Source organism: Amphiura filiformis, chromosome 16 (genome assembly GCF_039555335.1).
Source record: "Amphiura filiformis chromosome 16, Afil_fr2py, whole genome shotgun sequence".
In the NCBI taxonomy this organism is placed as follows: domain Eukaryota; kingdom Metazoa; phylum Echinodermata; class Ophiuroidea; order Amphilepidida; family Amphiuridae; genus Amphiura; species Amphiura filiformis.
Window position 1 is genome coordinate 33,869,799 of NC_092643.1, and position 18,639 is coordinate 33,888,437.

At 39.3% G+C, this 18,639-nt stretch overlaps 1 protein-coding gene across 1 annotated transcript in view; it reads right to left on the minus strand.

The window, feature by feature from the left end:
- Positions 1 to 18,639, minus strand: part of LOC140172576 (uncharacterized) — a 65,087-nt gene that overhangs the window by 25,604 nt on the left and 20,844 nt on the right. Inside the window, 12 exon segments of the mRNA XM_072195718.1 lie at positions 358 to 585; positions 1,371 to 1,543; positions 2,202 to 5,310; positions 6,110 to 6,283; positions 7,329 to 7,393; positions 8,311 to 8,529; positions 9,149 to 9,365; positions 9,367 to 9,408; positions 10,729 to 11,040; positions 12,863 to 13,018; positions 13,649 to 14,005; positions 15,438 to 15,520. Coding sequence (XP_072051819.1) covers positions 358 to 585; positions 1,371 to 1,543; positions 2,202 to 5,310; positions 6,110 to 6,283; positions 7,329 to 7,393; positions 8,311 to 8,529; positions 9,149 to 9,365; positions 9,367 to 9,408; positions 10,729 to 11,040; positions 12,863 to 13,018; positions 13,649 to 14,005; positions 15,438 to 15,520 — 5,135 coding nt within the window.

The following is an 18,639-nucleotide window of genomic DNA, read 5'->3' on the forward strand; positions in this document are numbered from 1 at the left end:
AGACACATATACATGTAGCAACCGACAAGTGCATCGCTTTTGATATGGATGTACACATATATGCTTGTAGACGGGGTTTTACGGTATATCAACGGCCAAAATAACCAACAAAAATATAGCAACATTTTACAGTGAAAGTTGCATCATTTTCTGCTGTTCTTACATTTAAATTTGCCATCACTGAAATTTTCAGAAATCAGGACTGTCACTCTTTTTCACTTTAGAAAACCCCAAATGAGTGACAGTCCCTCAAAATGAGGACAATTGGCAGGTCTGGTGTTCTGATTCAGCAAATCACTCATTATTCCTCAGCTGTGAAACCAAAACTAGCTGACGATATCAGCTGCCTAGTCTTACCTCCACGTTAGGTCTTTCGGCGAACGCTGTGAGTAGAACCATTTGGGGTGCTGCAAGTGGAATCATTCTGGCACCAGTTTCAGCCACCACTGGACTGCACCCCACTTGCAGGTGAGCTTGGTATAAACCAGGTTGATGAGGGGCAAATAAGATCTTCATTTCGTCAGCATTGTGAGGGCTTAGGATGGTGCGGTTCTTGATGATGAATACTGGTGGGTTGTTAGAGATCTGTTGGAAATTACACAAGCAAAATTTGTCGGCAGAGTGCAACACTATCGTAAGTGCAGTAGAATGTAATAGCTGCCTTTTGTAAAACACCTATTGTTTGCAGCACAATCCCCTCATCATGCTAATTGTAAAGTGTTGATGTTCTGTATACTTTCCTGATGGCCACTAAGCTAACCCCAAGATATCACCTTTACATGTAGTTGGGTGTTTTTTTCTAGTGTTATTGGTTAAAAGTAAGTACATTTATTGAAATGTTGCAAATGGCAGTTATTGCATTCTACTGCACGTACGATAGTGACTAACTACACCCCTGGCCAATTTTGTGCAGGTGTGCAGTACCCCCTTAACACCAGAAACTTCTGTGCACAAATACCGTATTCATTCCAATAAGTGCCCAGGTTGCTTTACAAAGTCATTTTGGGTGGGCGCTTATTTTGTACCTGGTTTACCTAATTTTTTCATAAGGGCTGTTTATTAGAGACAAATTACCCCCGAGACGTTCTAGGGTCCCGAGACGTTCTAGTAGCTTTTTTGATGCAGTAAATGTATTGCAAGTTTACACAGGACTTCAAATCCTCAAGCTATTTCACTGTTTCAATGTCTATCAGTCACTTCAAGATTAATGGTTCCCTTTAGCAAACTAAAAATACCCTGGGTGGGAGCTTATGGGTGCTTATTGGAATGAATACGGTACAAGGGACACACCATACCCACTTTTAAATGAGTATGGTGTGTTAAAATCAAAATTCATTCAAACATGGCTAACCCCAGAATAGAAATCTCACCTCTTCTCCGTTAGCTGTGACGGACACAACCTCCAGAGTACACTGCAACCATCTACTGCCAGGGTTATGTAGTGGTAGCAGGGATTGTGAAGCAATACCTAAACAGCACACATGTTTAAATCGCAGATGATCTGGTACCATTAGCACTAGATGATGACCTGGGACTGCTGCTCCTACATGGATTAATGTTAGAAACAAATTTCATGTCAAGTTTATTGTCATATTTGTTAGGTTATGGAACCAAATATGTTCCATCTTTTGATAGACCCTTGACGCTTAGCCAAACCTTAAAATTAAGGAAATAGTAATTAATTGGCTGTTGCCTCCATGGGGCAATTCGCCTTATAATCCAATAAAACAGGTGATAGATAGGAATGGTTATGGAATCAAACTAGAGACTGTCCCTCAACTGTCTACCTGCAACATTTCAATTTTTTACTGTTCCAGTTGGTTTATTGCATAGGGTCTATTGTAATAATAATAACCCATTCTTCAACCCTGTTTCTTACAAATCATTAAGGAACATATTCCAAAATTTGATCATAAAAAAATATTAAAACAGGACAAGAATCCAAATTTATTCACCATAGATGACATTTAACCCCCTGAGCACTACCTGCCGATCTAACATTGCCTCTGATTGGTCAATTACATTATATCTTCACTTTAATGACCAATCAGAATGGAGCTTTGCAAATAATTCACCCCAATTTTTTGGCGTGGTGAAATTATTCTAACAATATTGCTGATTGGTGCAATTGATAATGAAAACTTCCCTTTGGCCAATCGGCAGGTAGTTCTCATAGGGTTATATCAAAATTTTAAACTCACCAAGTTGTAAATGAGACGGTGCAGGAATCATGCCTGTGGCAGCCAACCCTTGAGCAGCTGCAGATGGCTGTGGAAGAGACGGAATCATGCCTGTGGCAGCCAATCCTTGAGAAGCTGCAGATGGCTGTGGAAGAGACTGAAAGCTTGGTAAAGATTGCACAAAATTGCTTGCCGCCGGATAGGTAGGTTGAAGACGGTGGTGAACCATACTAGACGGTGCTGGCGGGATGAAATGAGCTGCTGCGGGAAGTTGGGGAGGCTGAGGTTGAATGTGTGGGTAGTTGTAATAAGGTGCTCCTGTACTGCACATAACACCAGCTGCTAGTGTATCAAACAAAGCGTGTGCGCCATGTGTAGCCGCAGCTGCTGGGAGATGAATATGTCCTTCATGTCCAATATGGGAGGAAGCAGCTAATCCATGTGTACTTAGACTCGATGACGGTCTAGAGTAGACTATTGGTCTGTCGTTGAGATATTGACTGACTTGCGACGTGGTCATCAGCGACTGGCTGGTTAGAAGCGCCGGTATCGTAGACGGTGGATTGACGGTAAAATGTGGACCGTTGGGGAAAGCTTGGAATGAAGATATTGGCGGTTGAGTTAACGAAGACGGTGGTTGAATTAAGTCTCTATTGATCCGTACTTGATCGGTATTCAGTTTGTTGTGACTTAAAGGCGTGTCAGTTGCTTTCCTTGGTGTAGAGGTGCTTCGACCATGTGCAAGTGGTAAACCTTCTTCCTCACCGCCGACAGCAAATGATGATTCTATGTTGCTCTTTGTGGGGGTCTTCTCTGTGGCATTAGTGTCAAACGAAAACTTATTACTAGTGGTTGAAGTGTCTTCCGGAGATGGTGTTGGAGATGAAACGGATGCATCCGATCCGGAAGATGATGTTGTCATCATCTCATCAATTGCCTGTTTGATAGCTTCCACATGTCTCACATATTTCGTGTTTGGACTCTCATCTTCTTCACCATTTGGTATGCTCCTGCTTGGTGGCGCATTCTCTTTATCATACTTGGTATTCAGGTTCTCCTCTCCATTACTATATCTAGTATTCAGGGGAGACAAGCTATCTCTAGCATGAGAATGATGAGTTCTGGAATATTTACTATTTTGATGACTCTCATCTTCTTCACCTTTTGGTATGCTCCTGCTTGGTGGCACACTCTCTTTGTGAAGAGAACGAGTTCTATCATACTTGGTATTCAGATTCTCCTCTGCATTACTATATCTAGTATTCAAGGAGGACAAGCTATCTTTAGCACGAGGATGAGTTCTGGAATATTTACTATTTTGATTTTGCTCTTCGTCTTTTGATTTCCTACTTCTGGGTGACATGCTGTCTTTAGGACCATCTTTAGATCCACTATATTCTGAAGATAATGCATCTTTTGAAGCAGAAGTTCTAGTATACTTTGCAGTTTTATTGTCCACAGCATCTTTATTTCTGGTCTTGTCTAATGACATGTCTTTATTAAGAGGAGTAGTTCTTGAATATTTTTTGTTCATTCTTTTGTGTTGATCATTTCTGCTGCATCTAGTCTTCTCTGACACATTGTCTTCAGGAGGTAAATGATGAGACCCAACATATTTAGAATTTGGCATGTCCTCTCCTTCCTTACGTCTACTCATCCCTACAGGCATGCTCTCTTTCGACACAAAATTATGCCCTCGTTCATGATTAGAATTCCTATCCTTGCATTGATCTTTATGTCTACTTTCCCCAGATGACACACTGTCTTTGGACACAGAATGATGATTTCGAGGATACCTAGAGTTTGAATGTTCCTGGCCATCTGTAGGTCTGCTCTTCCCAGGTGACAAGCTCCCTCTAGGAAGAGAAGGATGATTAATATTCAAACTCTCCTGTGTATCTATAGGTCTATTTCTCCTGGGTGACAAGCTTTCTCTAGGAAGAGAATGAGCTTGTGACAATTTAGAGTTTATACTTTCCTCACCATCCGTAGGTCTGCTCTCCACAGGTGACAAGCTTTCTTTAGGAAGTGAAGGAAGTGTTCTTCTATGAGATTTCAATTCTGAGCGCGTACTCATCTCATTAGGATGATTGTAGGTTTCACTCTCCGTGTCCATTCTCTCATTTGATGTGCCTGTTTTCTTACTGTTATCTCCAACATTTGTATAACCTGATTGTGGCACTCTATGCTGCAGTCCAGCACCACTGTCTGATGGCTTGGATGGAACGAGTGACAGATCAAGATCATACTCAGTTACATCTACCTGTTTTGGAAACTTCTGTCCAAGATGCTTTCTTGGTACGTCCCCAATGGGTAACTTGCTTCTAGTTCCACTATGATTGTCATCATGATATTCAAGTTCATTTCTTTGCAATTTCCTTGCATTATTCACATCTGATTGGAGTCTCTCTGTGTTCATTCTCTCCCCATAACCTTCCTCATTGTTAGGTTTCCTTCCCTCCGTTCTCTCATCCACTTCCCGCCTGTTCCGCGCAGTACTGGCACTCCCTTGCACTTCCACTCTTCCTTGTGGCTTTCTCGATGCATTTTTCGCCTTCTTACTCAGTTTATTCGAAAAACCCATTATCATTGCTGCAAGATCTTCTGCATTTGTGGTAGATGAAGCATCAGCTATTGCTGTTGCAATTGAACTGATTTGCAATGGTGGCGTTTTAGTGCCCGAGCCGGATCTGTTCGCTTCGGCATTGGCAACAAGATCAACTACTCTTTGGTGTGCTAGTTTAGAGCGATCATGATGTAGGTTCACTTCCTGCTCTTCAAGGGTATTAGAATCAGATGTCCTACTTGCTTGTTCACCCAAATATTGATTTTCATTCTCCAACCGTCCAATTTGACCTTGAGAAACAACATCCGGCACAAAATCACTTTCTCGTCCGGAAATTTGTGGGCGAGGGCTTCTCTGATGATCCACTGATTCCTGGTAGTGTCTTGAATTGAAATTGGCTGAATCATCAATATGATTGTCAACTGTGTATTCCCCCACACCGGAGTACCTCTCTGATGTCGATGGGGCACTGTTTGATGGCGGCGAATCAATCTCTGACTGGTTATATATAGCAACAGGAGGGTTATATGGTGGGCTGACGATCTCTCCTACGCCAAAGTTGGGCTGCAAGATAGAAACAATAATGTGGTCAGATTGTATGGCTGTACAAAAAAGGCAGTTTTCATGCACTGAATGGACAAAGAAAATCATTATGATATTCTCCTGAAAGAAAACAATTGAATACCTGAGTGGAAGAAGGGCCTAACTCCAATTTTTTACAAAAATGAGTTAGACCCAGCATTTTATTGCCAGTAGACTGTTCTTCCTTGTGTGTGAAAGATGAGCCAAAATCCACTCTCTAAATAGTCTTCCATGTACATGTTCACTTAATCATGAGATTGTTGTAATGATTGTCAGACATAATGCAATGCAAGGTTCATTACCACCTTGCATTTGAATAAGAATAAAATCTGCCTACACAGATGCCCTGCCAAATGCAAGGTGGTAATGAACCTTGCGTTGCATTATGTCACATACACAGCTTGCTTGGGTATGTGCGGAATGCGGGCTAAGTTCTCATGTTGCAAGCTTGTCATTCACAGGGGTACTAAAAGAGGGTACATGAAAATGAAATCTATATTTGTTAGCATTAACTTGGATTATTTTGTCTGGAACTAAAATTTGCAACTCACTTTGTTACATTGCGTCCGATAACTTTGCACTTCATCAGGCATCTGATTGATGATGTTGTGATGACCTCAGATGCAAATTTTAGTTCCAGTATTAGATTTAATTTACAATATAACGTTTTGAACTACTGGATGAATAATCTACACCAATATTAACTTATAACTTAAGATTATTTTCAATAGTTGTACATGTAATCCATTTATGTGACACCCTGTTTATCTAGACAACTCACCCTCTCATCTGTTCCTTCACCAGACAGGGACCCCAATGCCTCAGTTCTTCTGCTCATAAACGCACCTAGTGATATCCTACTGAACGAATCGTCTCCTGTACCATCTAGGTGAAAAGTACTTGGCATAGACCAGGTGGAGAAATTAACATCTACAGGTGGCGACATGTTATCCTCCTGTGAAGGGAATCAAACAAGCAATGACTATCCATTTTATTGGTGGAGACTAGAAAAACACTTAATTCAAATATGAAACTTACACCTCAAGGCAGTTATCAAGCTTTGAGTTTTGAGGTGTGCGAGTGCGATCACACTCCTTAAATGATCATATGGAGTGCAATTTATCACACTCCTTAATATTTAAGCATAATCACATTCCTCATTCACAAAATAGCACTCCTCACAAGTTTGAGGAGTACTATTTCCCACACTCCTCAATTTTTTTAAGCCTGAGTTATCATTTTAGCGTAGCAACAAGACCAATCTTTAAACAGGTAACAAAGTTTAATCAAAAAACACCAACAATTGTTTTTAAAAGTTATGATGCTACCCATTCAACAGATTTTCATCAGACTATATAAAGGGGATTCTCAACTGGTGTTTTCCTAACATGATGGTAATTGGCAAATGGCAGTTGGTTAAGCAGGGGGAGGGGAGGGTTACGCGCGCCGCCAGTGGATTAACACATAATCATGAAATCTTTACAAACAATTCTAAATGTGTTATGTGTTGTTAAAGCAAAATCATGCTATATTAAAACCATTGGGGTTATAAAGTACCCCACTGTAGGTTGTTTTCAATTTATAACTGCTAACCATCTATTTTGAACAAGCGATCAGCCTTGTCAGTCATGTGTCGTGTGTCCTATACCACCCGGTGAAGTGCTTTGGCCCCAGCAACCTTCTCTCTCCAGCTGCATTGTTGTTGGCACCTCAGATCTCTATCAATATTGGTTTTAACCCCATAGAACTACCTGCCGATTGGCCAAAAAGAAGTTTTCATTATCAATTGGACCAATCAGCAACATTGTTAGAATAATTTCACCACACAAACAATTGGGGTGAATTGTTTGCAAGCTCCATTCTGATTGGTGATTTAAGTGAAGATATCATGTAACTGACCAACCAGAGGCAATGTTATTTTATTTATTTATTTATTCATTATTTAGATCGGCAGGTAGTGCTCAGGGGGTTAACAATTATGATAGTGGTTTTAAAATTACCTTATCAAACTTGTGCTCCTCTTCAAACTGTTTTTCATCTTGATCCAACGCTGCTGTCCCAATATCTTAATAAAACCAACAAATGAAAAATACATGCACAATTTAATACACAATGTCAAAGATTCAATCAGAGGTAAGTTAATGGTGGTCTTATGGAAACTTTTGGGCCTCATAATTGCTAAATTGTTGGCCTAAAGTATATATATTTAGAATGGCAAAGATTTGATTAATTCAACTGTGAGGTCAAATTTGGACCAAAATGCTTATTTTTTGGCCCAAAATCCCCAAAACAGTTTTTTGGCCCACTTCTTTTTCATTAAACGTAACAAAAAAATTCTTGGGCCCAAATTTTTTTTAAAAACTAGATAAAAATATCTGGGAGCCGTTTTTTATTTATTTGAATTTTGAACAACTTCACCAAATGTATTTGAAATTTGGACAAAAATATGGCTTTTTTATGATTTTCTTTTTGAAAATTAAGCATTTTTTGACCATTTTTGGTGCAAATTTCTCGAAGTTGGTCAAAATGAACAAGGAATCTTTCCATATAGCCTCTTCCATCACCATGATATGTCAATATAAAAGAAAAAGTGGAAAATGGGCCACCTGGGTATTTCAGAAAGACCAATATCTAAGGGGGGCTACCCTGGACAATGTCGGGGGGTACCATCAATTACTTGTTAGTGTGCTATACAGAATTGTACACAACAGTGATTTTCAATACACGATCATGAATTGATTGAACAAATTAAATCTACAGCACTGGTACATATGTGGTTCCGTTAATAGAGGGCCAAATACAGTAAACGCTTCTCGGATTGGTGTATACAATTACCTTATATAATTTCATTTATAATTAATATAACTCCTTGGTATTGTTATGCAAATATGACTGGCTATGTGTATTGCAGTCCAACATAGTATTGAGGCAAATACAATTTTAAACAAATCTGTGTATTTCTTATTAAACGATTTGTCTTACCGGCCGACATAAAGTCCTCATCACCGAAGTCCACATTTCCCATGAAATCTTCGTCAACAACCTGATGTTGATCGCTGTTTGCATCAAAAGGATTGCTGAATCGTTGCTGACTGCCGCTAACATCAAAAGGATTACTGAATCGATGCTGGTTCCTGCTAGCATCAAAAGGATTACTGAATCCCTGTTGATTGCCGCTTGCATCAAATGGATTCTGAAAATCTGGGGTTGTTTGTTTTCATAGATGGAAAGAAAATACAGATTAGAAACCATAAAATGAAGAACATCCTGCTCCAGCTGTTAAGAGTGCACACCATTAAATACAAGTCTCCTACACCCTGAGAGGAAAATTCAGTGTTTCAAACGAGGAAAAGTGCAATATGACTTAATGTAATACATTAGAAAAGGCTTAAAACCCAACTAGACCCTAATTCATATTTAATCCTGATTTAGGTCTGGGAAATAGACTGTCTGTGAAAAATAAGTAGGATCCGACTTTTTATGACGATTTGGCCAAACTTTCAAAATGTGTTACATTTCAGAAACACCAAGCTATTTATGAGGTGGCATAAGCTGCATGGGCTATAAGGTGATCTTATCTAGTCGGCATTGTTTTGGAAAAAGTCACTGGACTACGTATATTTTCTCTACACTGGATGTCTTTATCTGACCTTCAACTTGCAGAAAGTTTAAGTTTTGAAGATCCGAGTCGATTCCACTATTCATACCTCTGTGGTAACTTATGGAGGACAGAATTTTATTTACACGAGGATGACTCTTGTCATGAAGTGACGCCGTATTGCATACCCTCTATACAGTGAACCAGACTCAAGACACTGACCTGTTCTGCTTTGCTGCTGTGAAGCGCCCTCTGTACTCTCCCTCTGCCCCGTATTGCCGTAGTACGCACCCAGCCCCTCTCTGTCGCTACTGTGTCTATCACTGCTGTGTTCACTACTAAACGATTCACGGACCAGCTCAGAGAACTCGCCCTCTCCAAAGGAGAGATTGTGGCTGAAGTTGAAGTCTTGATCGCTCGGAGGATACTGATTGTCAGCCGTTGCCGAATGATGAGGCTCGGGCAAAGTCAGGTGTAGGATTCTGTACAGGAGGAAATATGAAATATCAAGGAGACCACATTTACAGTTCTCTAAACTATAATATTCCTACCAGTTCACCTTAAAGACAATTAGGGGGTTTTTAGCGGGTTCGCCGTCGGACAAGTTAAGAACTGTCAAGCTTTCATCAGGAGTAGCTCTGAAAAGTACCTAAGAATGAAACATGTAGGCCGCCCCTTGCCTACTGATGTCTCTGAAAAGAGCCGTTCACTGAAGACGTCCCTTGTCAACAGAGAACAAGCAGATCTCGCCTATCTGCTAATTTGAAGGTTTTGGTGGCTCTGAAAAGAGTCGTTCACTGAAGACTGCCCCTTAAAGATTTCATTTTGAAAATATATTGTGGTTGAATACATCAATACAGGAAAAAGAATTCCTGTAGATGATTTTTATTTTGTTCAGGTTTAACTACCTTGGATAACTCACGAAAGCCTTTAATGAAGCTTATTTCCATTGGGGCCCATTTGAACACCGGGGCAGGTTGGGACAGTCAGGGTTAACACCATACTCTTATCGAAGCTGACTGCATGCTACATGTACAGGTATGGCTCTTCTGTACATGGGACCGACAGCTTAACGTCCACTCCAAAGGACAGAATTCTCAGAGATACTAGTGACTTGCCCCAAAACAAATAAATTCTGAAAATAATACTGACAATTTGCGAGCCATACAAAAAAAATGTATGGTCCAGGGACTCTCCAGATCCAAAAGAATATATATCCAAGCAAGTTTCCATTGCCGGGATTTGAACCCAAGACCTCATGCCCCAGAAGCGAGAATTCTAACCACTGGGCCACGTTCTCCTGTATAACCTCTATTAAATACCGAGTGCTATACTAAACGATAATAAGATGTAAATGGCAAAAACATTGCATACTGTAATCAATTTCAGTTCCCAAAACAAATTCTGCATTCATACTTACAAGTTTTACTTACATTTTGAGAGAAAAGTTTTGAATTAATCTCTTGGATAATAATAATCACTCTGCTCAGTAGCTCAAAAACACCATTTAGAAATAAACTGTCAGTATTTATCTGCTTCAGTAAAACACAATGTCAGCTCACATGATCTCTTTTATTCAATTACATTGGACTATTCCAGTTGATATCCACTCCCTATATGGAAGACACAACCATCATCTTCAACACAGGGAATGTGAACTTCAAATGGGGGTTACCTGAATGGATGACTCCATTTGAAAGCTACACCCCCTTGTGTAGGAGATTAAATGTCATGTCTTCCATGGGGGTGTATAGATTTCAACTGGAATAGCCTATTCAGCAATCAATCATAAAGATTCCTACCTTAGAGACCACACCCATCATGCCACTACTAGGTGTCAACGTCCTTTCCAACGATTCATTAGATCCACCCACCGCTCCCGGAGTTCTCGTCAAGTCTACTGTCCTATCGTTGCCATCGTCCATATTCTCCTGAAAACCACTGATTTGCGAGATGCGAAAACTGCTGGCATTGAGCATCCAGTTCTGCCCACCTGATGATGAGGCTGTGGCATTATGTGAAGAGTTTGTGCCCCCGCTGTCTGCTCCATGGGAGCTGGGTGCCAGAAACTGGCTCATGCTGGCGGGTTCTAAGGCTCGAGTTTCATTCAATGACTACAAAGAAATAATGAAATTGAAATATATGCATGGTGACATGAATATTCATATACATATTATGTGTTAAATCAACTTAAGGACAGGTAAGCTTGTGCGATATTGTGCTAGGCGACAATATTGTGAGAAAATAAAAATTATCGCGATGTGATAATTCTCACTGCTTCATCGATGACCCCACGATAAACTATAGACTCAACAACTCCCAAATGAAAGCTGAAAAAAGTTGCCAATTTGGCAATGATATTCCAAGTTTGTAGTCGGATTTTACTTTTCTAAATATAATGAAGCACTAGCGATGCAATGAGGGAGGGAAAGAAGATCAAAAATGATGCAATTGAAACATTTTTAAGATACACCATTATTTTAAGCTTATACAACAATTTTTGAGTCTTAAATTTTGTCGCAATATGATCTATATCATGATACTTTGTTTTATGTTAAATTTAAGAGTGGGGGAGTGTCAGAGACTCTAATGTACGAACGCCACTTGGGAGAAAATAGGGTTCACTCGTCAATATTATTATTACTAGTGCGTCTTGCCACAGACTAGAGTTGGGCGACTAAGTCGCCAATAGTCGTTAGTCGCGACTATTACTGATAGTCGCGACTACGACTATTGAAAACCAAAAGTCGACTAATGCAAGGATATTTTGTGTTAAAAATTACTTTAAAAGTGCCAGTTATTCGCACCAAAACCAACCAAATACTAACATATAAACTGCGAAAAATGTGAAAAATGTTAGTCATTGTCTTACCAATAGTAACACTAACCAACAAGTAATCATAAAGTCCATAAATCATCATTAAATTGGTGTTATTGACTTGTTGTCGAACTACTTTCCCACAAGATAAAAGCAGTCAAAAAACTCAAATTACTTAGAACTGTCTAACATCTCATTATGATTATAATTTATGCAGCGATAACAGGTGTAGCAGCGTCATAGCGTGCATGTACAGACCCAGGTTGGGTGTTTGTACCAACTACTGAAGGTATGAGATTATTTTAACTTTGGAAAGAAACAGCGAGAACTTCCGAGAAGTGTTTTCCAAAGGGAAAATTTAGGAAAATATTATTAGATTAGAAGTACTTTTCACGTAATTTCAAAAAGCTATGCTTATTGTGGTAACAGAATATTTAGAAAGTAACAGGAAAATAAACAAATTAGCTGACAAACAGTCGTAATGTTGCAATGCCACCCCTGTAGCGACAAATGCAAATGCAGTAGTCTAGATGAGGTCAGGTGACTAATGCAAGGATGCACGATGCAACACGTTCATGAGCATACCATGGAAAATATGCACTGCCGTACCGGCATGTTTACATATTTTCATGCACAGCAAAACATGAAAACGAACGAAGATCGCTATTGGAATATTGATGGTTTGAGAAATTATATGAAGTTTCTTGTGCTGTTGCTGGAAAGTGGCAAGTGAATTTAATTGAACAGAAAAGTTAGGCCTATATTACAGCATTTTACAGTCAAATATTTGCATCAAATAGCGCAACAGTGCTGTATCGCAACAGTGCTGGTTTGTGTAGCAAACTGTGATGCGATGCCGGCAATCACGGGTCCTGTAATCATGCATTATAAATACTAAATTGCCACCAATCTTTCACCCGATTTTTCAGTCCAATTTTAACCACAGATAGTCGCGACTATAGTCGTAGTCGCGACTATTTGCTGCCGACTAGTCGACTAGGAAAAAAGTGATAGTCGCCCAACTCTACCACAGACGCACTAGCACGGTTTCTAGGGCCCAACAGCACCCAGCACCCGCTTAAAATCACCCTTGGTGGGCAAGTATCCAGTCATCTCACCTGGTCACTTGAGTGAAAATCCCTGGAGAAGTCCGAGCCAAAATCTGAGCCAGAAAGACTACGTTGCCATGTCCGTTCTACACTTGCGAACCGTACTTGACGAGTGATGGGTTCACTGACGATGCCATCTCCTACCGGTTGGCTTCTTGACTGGCCCTGAGGATGTACAAAAAGAAATTAGACATTATTATTTGTTTAATTCTGTTCCTTGAAGAAAAATGAAGTCACCCTTTCTCTTATCTAGACCAGTGGTATAATTATGGATTTATAGCCCTGGCAGATTTTAAATATTATTGCCCAATATCAATATCACCAGAAATTTGAAATGCCTTGATTCAAATTTCTCTAAGTACAATCCTACAGAAATGTTGATATTTCCTGTTCAACTCTGTGCAGTTTTCATACTTTCCTTGTCAATCATCCCTACGAACTTTGCTCATTTTCTTGCTACAATCTATTACTTCCCGATGCTATGCCTCCCCCCAAATACTATAAAGCACGGATATGGAATGGGTAAATCGGGTACACCCCGTCAGTCTGAACCACCGCTAGTCTTGAATTTTAAGCTTATCTAATGCTAACCTTAACCCTAAACCTATCCCTAAACCTAACCATGACCATAACCCTAAACTTAATCCTAACCCTAAAAATTCGAACTATAGCGGTGGTTCAGACCGACGGTGTTTCGGACAGACGGGGATACCCCGCTAAATCTCTTGAATTTGGTTGGAAGGAATTCCTGAAAGGGGGTGTTGTTTACAAATGGAACCCAAAGATCTCTCTCACCTCCACATCTCTTCCTTCATTAGCAGACACGCCCTGAACACTCATCGTCAATCCCAAGCCTCGTGGGATATCGAATGACGGGACCGTCACCGTACTCCCGGTTTCACCATCACTCATGCCATCTCCACCCCCACCTCCATCTCCGGGCACCGGAGACATGACTTCTCCTTCCGCTGATTGTCGTACGTTGAGGCCCTCCCTGTTCGATTGAAATGGAATGTCCTCATTTTCGTCTGAGCTTCCTCCTTCTAGACCTGGGCGAGATAACCGTCCTCCCTCGCTGCTCTCACCACTATCGCCCACACAGAGGCGCTCCGCTGGTCGCAGAAGGTATGCTGGTGCATGTTTAGCATTTTGCTATAAGGTAATTAAAGATAAAGTTATAATGATGTATATTCGTACGTAACGGTAAAGGTAAATAGGAAGTACTTTAAGACTTCTATGCTCAACATATTGACAGGAGCAAAGGGCACCAGATTAACTGGGAAAACGTTAAAGTGTTAGAGAGGGAGTCCAAGAACTTCCCTTGTAAGGTCGTGGAAGCCATACATATCAGAACTAAAAGACCCAGATGTGAACCGTGACAAAAGGGTTTGACATCAAACCTGTTTGGGACAACCTTCTGACCCCCGGAATCAAGGGGGCGCCACCCCACCACATCTGCCAGTTTGACGTTATCTACATCTGTGACGTCATCGGAGGTGTTCCAATAACATCACTAGCAACAACAAATCTTCAGAGCAATAACATCCACTGAAGACCCCGGTTGACCCGGTGAAAGCACTCCGGTGAGTGAAATTTGAGTAGCGTAAATAGGACGCACTTTAAAAAGTGCTTCCTATTTAAATATATAGTTATTTACTTGCTTTTTGATTAACATGACTGGATTTGATGCATGTCTTACAATTATACTATACTAGAATACATTAACCCCATGATAACTACCTGCCGATTGGTCAAAAAGAAGTTTTCATTATCAATTGGACCAATCAGCAACATTGTTAGAATAATTTCACCACACAAAAAAATTGGTGTGAATTTATTTGCAAAGCACCATTCTGATTGGTGATTAAAGTGAAGATATCATGTATTGACCAATCAGAAGCAATGTTACATCGGCAGGTAGTGCTCAGGGGGTTAAATCTCTACATACGCTGAATTTGTACCCGATCACTTTGTGCAAAATCACATTTTGTAAGCTTTGAGCTGATAGATTAATAACAATCATCATTTTTCCTCAGCAGCATTGCTTTTCAATATCATCTGCTGCATACCAGTTTTGCAAATTAATTTTACTATTCCGAATTATCACCTTATGACAGTGAATACTATTATAACAATAGATCGAAAATTAAACACAATGAATGAAATGAAATGAAGCTCATGGTATTTAAACTTTTTTCTTTCAAATTTGCAAAAAGCTGCCATTTGTAAATGCAATCATTTGCAATCCGTATTCATTCCATTAACCACCCATGCCCCTATAAGTGCCCACCCAGCAATTTTACTACATGTGATCCCCTATCATTATGTGCAGGAACCAACTACACATCAAACATGGAACCATCTATACAATTAAAATCAATATTTTTGGACATTGTTTATATTTGCAATTCTGTAAACAACTTATAAGTGCCCAGCCGCCCACCCAAAATGATGTTGTTAAGCGCCCTGGGCGGTTAATGGAATAAATATGGTAAGCAATAGATGAAATCTGGCAAAATGATTTGACGTCCATTCAATGATGTATACAAAAACCCACTGTTCAAACTATGTACTCTAGTTCTACCTTTCTCACAGCTGCAAGTTCATCCTCCGTGTCAATTTCACTGCTTTCAACAGAGTCTATTCCTGTTGCTTTGCCTCGTGCCTCTGCAAGTCAAATAACAAATATCATGCATAACCAGGATTGGACAACTTTTTTGTGTGTATTCTCCATAAATAAGTTTAGCCTCTGGTGCTGTTTAACCCCATGATAACTACCTGCCGATTGGTCAAAAAGAAGTTTTCATTATTAATTGGGCCAATCAGCAACACTGTTAGAATAATTTCACAGGGGTGAATTATTTTCAAAGCTCCATTCTGATTGGTCATTAAAGTGAAGATATCATGTAATTGACCAATCAGAGGCAATGTTAGATCGGCAGGTAGTGCTCAGGGGGTTAAACTACCTGTATTTATGCATTCACACACTTTCCATACCCCTTCAAATGCAAAGTTAAAATTCCCACACATACAAAATCTTTAAAACGTACATTATGTTCATATATTCAATGATTTGATATAGAAAAACGCAATGTTTTCATCTGGTAGCAATATACCCTTCTTATTATGAGAATGAACCATAGGATCATGGCCGTAGCTAGTGGGGCACAAGTCAGTGGTAATAAATAGCATTTACTAGAGACAAATTTTGGTCTTAGCCCCCCCCCTTTTTGGGGCGCCCTCTACGGAGGCGTCCCACAATATAGGCATGAGTTTGTGAGTAGCTTCTTTCACTCTTACTAGATTTACTCCGCAATTGTTTTGCTAAAATTATGCCCTTGCTCAGAAATAAAACCACAATATGCTTGGATTTTATTTTATTGTTTTTTGTTATGCACGGGATAAAATGGTGTGCGTATAATCTTTGTTTAAAACACAAAATTAATGGATTTGTAAAAACACCAAATAATCCGTGACCTTTGTACCTTTGTAAGGCTTTTAAACCGCCTCTTAGAACCCGATAGACGGTGACCAACACCATGGACCACAATAGCCTAATCTCAATGGCATAGTCCAATAACCTCAATTAAACAATCATAGTGCAAAATTTGACCTAAGTTGCAGAGTATGAGTTTTTGTACCCAAAGTTTCAAAGTCATTCAATGAATGTACAAATGTATTGGGGTTAAACCGATGGCCTTTGTTTGTTAATTACCATAAAATCCATATAGTGGTTATTGTCAAACTACAGTTGCCAAACTTACAATATGGTGACCCAATAATATGATTTTTATTTGTGGATGAATTTTGCTGTAATCAACGGAATCTGGCGAATGATTCAATTTCAGTCCAGATTGATACCAAACACATTAAAAGTTGGTACATTTTGATGAAAATGTGATATTTTCTTTTGAAATAATGCTGGGCTTTTCTTCTTACCAACAAGAAATCATCACCACTACGTATGCATTATTTTGTGATGACCTTCAAGATAAATTGGCTATCAGAAACAGAGATAAGGTTGTTTATTCTACCAGAAGAATTTAGGCAGATATGAAATATGTTCGAAGTTTTATAATACTAGTCAACAGTCGTTATCAGGTGTTAATTCTAATGATATACATTTTGCAGACATGCTGGATCAGGGAATAGATCCATTGACCATAGGGGAAGTCTTATAGATAATATTATATCCTGAATTTAAATGCTATGAATGATATAATTAAGATCTTAGACATCAATATTGTCTTTTCAACAGAAACAAGAATTTGTCTTTAAAAAAGACAAGTTCACGGATCAGGTGTATAGTACATGTGCTTTGAGCTACTTTGGTCTAACATTTAATGAGGCTTAATAATGATACCTGCGTCTTGACTCTGCAAAACAATATTTTTTAAAAACCTCATTTTGCATTTAGTTTTTTAAGCCCCATCGGGAGCCACCTACAGGATCTCATTTTGCATTTAAGTTTTTATTGTGTTGCAAAGTAGCAAAACTTATATGGTGCAATTTGTGCCTGGAAAAGGCTATTCTATAATGAGAGGTGTCACCGGGTTTGCAAGAGATAATAATACCAAATCTAAACACCATGAAATTCACCACATCACGACCAAGCTCACATTGGGCGCCCCATTCCTTTTTAAAGGAATTTTTATTTAGATACTAGAGCATCCTGGCAAAAAAAAATGTGGGTCAACAATTGAGTACCTAAGTAGAAGAAGGGCCCAATTCCACTTTTTTACAAAAATGAGTTAGTCCCAGGCACCCAGCATTTTATTGCCAGCAGACTGTTCTTCCTTGTGTGTGAAAGAAGGGCTCAAATCTACTCTCTAAATAGTCTTCCAAGTACTTTTAATCATGGTTTTCATGGAAGAAAAGTCCAACTCCATGGAGTTGGGCCCTTCTTCCACAAATATTGGGTTAAAGTTGAAGTGGAGTTTTGTTTATCCATGAAATCTGCTTTTCACTAAAAAAACTTTCTTGTTTTACATACATGCTTCTCCTTGTGCAATTAATAGATAATTAACAAATTCATGCAGTAATTTATTACACATCTGTGTACCAGTGTGTAGTTACTTTTTGAGAAAAATGCAAAATTAATCACAAAATTTATCAGGGGGTGTAGTACCACCTTAAGCAAATAAATGTGCAAAAAGCTCTGATTCTGATATCAATTTAACAGCCGGCTGTATTAGGCCAAGAAAAAAATTGTTTGCTTGCCCTCAATGAATTTTAACAATTGGGTCGGTCGGTCGGGATTTCTTTTTTTTTCTAATTACAAGAAAACTCTACTGTTTGTATTAATTAAGGCTCAAAATATGAAAAATCAGACAATTTTGGTGTCAAAATGAATCAACTAACATTACAAAACAACTAAAATGTTGAACACAAGCTCTAAAATACATTTTTTTTACATCTTCAGAATGCAAAAATTTGAAAAGAAAAAAAACCTTTTCAGGAATTTCCAAAAATAGGGTCGGTATTCAGAAAACTTTTTTCTGATTCCCAAATTTTTTTTTTGGGCCTAATTTTGCTAAGTTGAAACTTCAGTTCTTACAATGCACCTCTACTATAGTAAGAATTCCAATTGAATGAACGCAGCTTTCAACTGCTGTACTTGATCCAACCGCGATCGTATATCGCGTATTTCAAACTACAACGCGAGCGCACGACCTTGGATACAATGCTAACCAATCATGAGTGTGTTGGCATGGTTAGATTCGCTTCATTACTCACGCTGACAGTCGCACACGCTGGCGTACATCGCACAGTGTACGCAAATGTTC